The 6,109-nt window shown below is 39.2% G+C and overlaps 1 protein-coding gene across 3 annotated transcripts in view; it reads left to right on the top strand.

Moving 5' to 3' along the window:
* SLC1A7 (solute carrier family 1 member 7) overlaps window positions 1-6,109 on the top strand; it is a 58,375-nt gene that overhangs the window by 47,114 nt on the left and 5,152 nt on the right. For all 3 annotated transcript variants that reach the window (XM_026086830.1, XM_026086831.1, XM_026086832.1), the window contains 2 exons: window positions 690-884; window positions 3,711-3,845. In XM_026086830.1, coding sequence (XP_025942615.1) covers window positions 690-884; window positions 3,711-3,845 — 330 coding nt within the window. The remainder of the gene's footprint in view (window positions 1-689; window positions 885-3,710; window positions 3,846-6,109) is intronic.

A 6,109-nucleotide genomic window follows, 5' to 3' on the forward strand; every position in this document is an offset into this window, starting at 1 on the left:
ACAACTGATAGAACTTATAGATCAAGYGTGTTATATTTCATTAAGAGCAGATAATGGTCATTATACCATTTAAATATCACAGCCACATTGCTGTTGTGAGGCTAACAACCCTGAGCAATCTGGACTGCCCAAACTAGTGAAAAGATACCCATATTTCACTATCGGGGTCATATTGTTCACAGAAAAAAAGAAAATTAAACACATCAGTACCATGATACCAATATTTGYCCATTCAATAATTACATATCTCTTTAAAGAGGTAACTCTGAAATCCTTTTAAATGACATTGTTATTTTACATCTATTACAGTCATCTCAGATATTGAGCAGTATATTAAAAGCTGTACCATTACAATGAAAATATCTTACCATTGTATATTTTCCCTACAAATTTACAAGTCAGAAAAAAAAATCTCTTCACTCACTTGAATACAGTTTAGTTGYTCATGACATATTAGTGAATGCGACATTGAACAGTAAAATGCAGAATGTCACAAAAACAARAGGCCTATAAAATATAGAATGAGGATAAACATGTTTAAGTATATTACTATTTAAAAATATATGCATCTTATTGAAAATGAGGAAATTTRCAACCAGAAAATGTTTAATAATTTGTCTTMATTGATGGAAGAAGACTGGAAGAGATAAAAATAATTTCAGCATGTGCTTCTTTGTGCTGTTCTGCAGTTCAGCCACCCTGCCTATCACTTTCAAGTGCTTGTTGGAGAATAACCAYGTGGACAGGAGGATTGCGAGGTTTGTGCTGCCTGTGGGAGCCACCATCAACATGGATGGGACCGCGCTCTACGAAGCGGTGGCAGCCATCTTCATCGCGCAAGTAAACAATTATGAACTGGACTTTGGGCAGATTATTACTATAAGGTATAAACCTCAAGTTCCACATGTTGTGATTTGCTTCCCRTGTCAAATTCTCAAGTTCTGTTGAGAATTTGTCAGCCTCAAATGAAAGCTGGAGCCATAAGTATTTCTYCTAACTGAGAAGGGATTAGGCATTTGGTGAAAGACTTGGGGAGCCAAAGAAAGCTGCACAATAGGGGTGTACCRAGATGTACTGAGATACTATTTTCAGGGTAGGTTTTCATCAAGATGTTATACCATCCAGATTTTTTTTAAATGGCTGCTGTTAAAGCAGAAAACTTCATAAACAACTATGTTCTCAGTGGGCAGAGAATGCTATAGCTGCATCCTCCCTCCTTAAACAGTCTGTAATAGATCCAAAAGAACAAAAGATCCAGCTAAACAATTACTGCCAGAATAAGTTCACTGGCTGCCAAAGAATGCCTCAGGGACTGAAACCTGCAGGTTTCCAGCAGGGAACAAATGATTAGAAAAACATTCTTCATAGTCAGAGCCTTGTGCAACATATTTGAGATCTGCTTACCTACCCACCCACTGACCTCACCACTACTGCTTTTACACTGCTGGGCCTTGCACATCTTCTGCTGTAGCTTAAAACCTTCATGACAAGAGGAGGAGAGTCCTGAAACTAACCCCAGATAACAGCTGAGGTTTGCTGATGGACTTTTGGGGAAAATTGGCTAGACTAGAAGCAGAAGAAGTGTCCATAAGAACTCTTGCTTTTAGGCTGTCTCTCCCTCTGAAAATCGTTGCAATGACCACGTGCTAAAATTTAGTCTTCTGTGATTTTGCATTTGGTAATGTTTTTAGAACGTGGTCTCAAAACATGGCCTAGACCAYGAGCAGACATTACATACATCTTTCAAGTAGAGAATGGTGATTTCAAAAATATAAGGACAAGGAAGGTGATGGTAAATAGAAAGAAGGTAAGTTCTAACTTTGTTTTAGCAGAACCTAATTTTATCTCTTTATTTTCATTGCCCATATTAAGTGCTGGTACATAAGAACCAGGCAGAAGTAAAGACAGTAGGAGGAAAATACAAAGGAAGATCAAAAAAAAAAATCCAAAAAGAAATAAAAACACTAGCTTACAAAAGAAGGAGGAAAATAAGAAACCACAGTGGATCTAGCACCTAAACATTTGAATATCTGAAGTCAAATTCTAACTACACTCTGTGGGTCACACCTGCCCCAGACCTTGATACTTTAGGACTTGGAGATCTGAAATCCAAATATACCTCAGTACCAGGGTATTTTTGCCAGAGGAAAAAAAAAATGTTAGAGGGGRAAAAAAAATCAGTCTACTTTGCTCATAGTTTGCAAAATCCAGATTGAGAAGCAAAGATCCTGTTCTCATCAACTGAACGTATTATATGAAGAAGCATCTACATTAAGGTCAACATGCAATGGAATAGCAGATGAGCTTGCATGTTCAATGTTAGTTAAACATTCCTATTGTTGCTCCCAATTAAGTCATAAGACTTTCTGGCCTGAAATGACTTARGAGGCAGAAACAGTCCTAATGGGCTAGCCAGTTTAGAGCACTGATCTAAGAATCTTTTAATACTCATTAAATTTAGTTTTTATTCAAATACTGAGCTTCTGCCCCTTCCTTTCTATCTAAACTCTGCCTGTTACAATGCTACTAGGATGCTATACAAGCTAACTTTTCCAAAATTTATTTTTAAATCTTTCTCTTCCCCCATCACACCCACATACAAATGTATTTCTTTATGGCAGAAAAAGATTCTAGTTATAAATACTAATGCTGCTGTATTGGTACAGTGTACAGCTGTGAGCAAGATACTGGATATCTCTATGTCTYGGTTTCCACATGGATGAATATTGTTACTGTCATTTTCCGTCACAGGAGGAGGATGAGACTTAACTGCTCGCCAAGAGCTCTGAAATTCTGGACTGATGAATGTGGCGGATTATCAGTGTATATGCTTTATGTCATCCTTTTACAATTGTCAACATTCATTGTGCTTTTTGTCTTTCTGCTGGATGGCCTGCTCTTAAAAGTGGCCAGATGGGAGGAAATGAATATATCCAGTCAGTCACTTCTGCTCCTGGAAAAAGGAATGAAATCTCTCCCCTAAAAATAGCACTGGTGAAAAAAAAATAAATGTTAAGCCTGCCAGGTCCACTCTTGCCCTGGCCTCCCATTCATTTCTGCTTGCCTTGCTGAAAAAATGGTGTGAAGGTTAAGCAGAAATACTTTCCAGAAACTGAAGAGGTACCGTCACATATATGCTTGCTTCATATTTAGATCCAAGTATGCGAAGCCACGTCCTACACAAGAACTTCACCCTTGGCCCAGGCTCTTTGGGACGGGTTGGCACCAAAGGCCTTGGCTGCCRCCAGCAGTGCACTTGCCTGGTGCAGGAGCTGCTGACGACAACCAGGCCATGCCTGCCGGGAGCTCTGCTGCCAAGGTGAAGCCAGGATGAGTAGTGACAGCAGATTCGTGGCRTGCAGCACTGCGGAGACTCCAGATGGTGCCGTGACCCATGAGAAGCTGACATGGCTCAGAGGAGCCCACAGCCTTGCTGCCCCCGTCTCTTCACCAGTAGTTTCAAGAGATAACACAGAATTTTCCTCGACAGAGACGAGGCTGCAAGGTGGAGGGTGAGAACTGAGCACTGGGCAGATAGTTTGGCCTTTCCTTGCTCTCTGAACTGGCTTGCGTCCACCAAACCCTGACACTTCCCTCCAGTGGCTTGTACAAGGATTCTGGCTCAGCAAAACAACTGTAGAAACATGGTGTTGTTTCCTGCGGAGGGATCCAGCACAGTTAAAGCCAATTCCTTTCTTTCTCTGTTAAAGTATCACAGCAACCGCTGCCAGCATAGGTGCCGCAGGTATCCCGCAGGCTGGCCTCGTGACAATGGTCATCGTTCTGACCTCGGTTGGACTCCCCACAGATGACATCACGTTAATTATTGCGGTCGACTGGGCACTGTAAGTAACATTAAGCTTTTGAGGTGCGGCAATGTTGCTAAAAAGGCAAACGTTCTCCAGGGATACATTCATAAAAAATATACGTAAAAGGCATGGGAAGTAATTATTTTGCTTRAAACAGTGCTAATGTGGCCTCAGATGAAATATTTTTTCCAAGTGGGTTCTATACTGTAAAAGGTTGCAGGCGAATGAGAGAGAGTCTAGATGAGACTTGGGCAACATGACCAACAAGGAAAGGCTGCAGGAACAGAGTTTGTCTAGTTTAAAGCCAGAGCAGGATAAAAGAAGTTGCCTCAGCAGTTTTTTTAATATATATAAGATTGTTCTAAAGAGGACAATGTTCAATCGTTCTTTACACTCACTGTGGGGGGAAGGATGGAGAAGTAGACCAAAGTAGCTAGCTTGAGTCAGATCACAGAAAAACTTAAGACTGATTTTTATCCAGAAAGATAATCAGACAAGGGAGGAGGTTGCACCTAGCCAGCAGAAGCAGAGGTTTGAACTTAACACACACAGAATGAGAGATACCTGTCACTCATGAAAACAGCCACCTTAAAAATCATAAGAAGTGGTTTATTTGGCGTTTCATCTTGTTACATAAATGTCCACAAGCCACATAAACAATTTCAGATCCCTGAATAGGAGCATGAATGGCAAAATAGTGGTACCAGCTCACTAGCATTTCTAATTATTGATGACACAGTTCTGTATAAAGCTGTATTCAACTTTTTCTTAGTTCATCTGTTTGGTGTTCACATTCAGGCACAGTAATATGCTGTTGCATCAGTTAAGCTGACAGATTGTAACCTTGTCAAGGAGAAGGCAATGTATGTGTCCATGCTGAAATTTATTTAAGGGTCCAAAATTTCCATTTCTTATTTAATCTAAATAAAATATGATCTATTTTTTCATTACTCATCTTAATACAGTAAAGTTTCATTACATCAAGTTTCTGGGTAAAGTGTTATTACAAGTTCATTCTRTTTCCTATTTTATTCAATTTTAAACCACAGAATTTTTCTACAAAGAATTGGGAGAAGGAATTGTTTACTTTCATGTTCTGGGTAATAGAATACCATTCATATTATTAATAGGAGTCATGAGGGTTGTGCTGTATGCATTTTTAAGTTATTTATTTTAGGAATATCAGAGAGATTCTTCTGTAAAGTATAAATGATATTTGTGGTGGGGACCTGAACTTGGGAAGAGCAGTTCAGGTTTTAATAAAGCAGCCCTTCTAATACTAGTCACTGAAGTTCAATAGTTAACAAAGCACAACAAAACCAAAATATTTTAAGTTGTATTACAAARGTCTTTTTCCCCTCTATATCTCTCAGTTTTCACCCAGCTCTTGCAACATCAATATTTCATTGTTTTTCCAGTAAGTCTTCCAGCATATATGGGAATTATATTTGTTTGTTTTGCAAAACTTTCAGAACAACAGACAAAAGCTCCCTCAGGTTACATTTCCAGATGGCATTAAAAAGTGACCAAGGAGCACACCCAGCTTTTAGTCTTTTACAGATGACCTTTCATACAAAAAGTCTATTTCTATATTATGGCACCTGGTGGCTTCATGAGCCTTCAGATGCAAAGTGTCAACATGTTTGACATGATGAATATTTCCAGTATTAGATATGGAAGTACTGGAGCATGACGAATGCTTAAAGAAGATTTTTTAGATGATCTCAGAAGACTGAAATACCTATTACAATGCACTGCAGGTATTACAACTCATTTAGGTAGCCATAACATGTACATGAACTTCATACCTTTATCTGGTGCTCAGACACAAAAGAAATAGAATCAGAACATTTCTCAGCCAACCTGTTAAATACAAGGTAAAAGATTTGCATCTTTAATTATAATATCATCTAAAGCTAAAATACTGTGGCAACATATGGTACAGGTGTTTGCACTGAAATAAGTGCTGCTAGCAGCAGGCTGGCCTCTTAATGGAGAAACACCGGTGATGTGCAGTGTGCTTCTATTCATAGACAGGGCAACCTGCTCTGTACAGACATAGACCAGAACTGGCCAAACAACATGCAAAGCAATCCCATTTGCTCAACAGTTTCAACATGGTGCTCTGTTTCCTCAGAAAAACTCTGTCTTCAGAACAGCTCCTAAGCAGAGCCCAGAACAGACAGCAAACTCTGGAGCCGTGTTCATACAGCTTCTTCCCCAGCACAACTGACTCTGTGCAATCCAAAATTAACAACCCAGAATATCTTTCCAAAAAAAAAAAAAAAAATTGCTATTAT

Source organism: Apteryx rowi, unplaced genomic scaffold (assembly GCF_003343035.1).
Source record: "Apteryx rowi isolate R43461 unplaced genomic scaffold, aptRow1 scaffold_7, whole genome shotgun sequence".
NCBI lineage: Eukaryota > Metazoa > Chordata > Aves > Apterygiformes > Apterygidae > Apteryx > Apteryx rowi.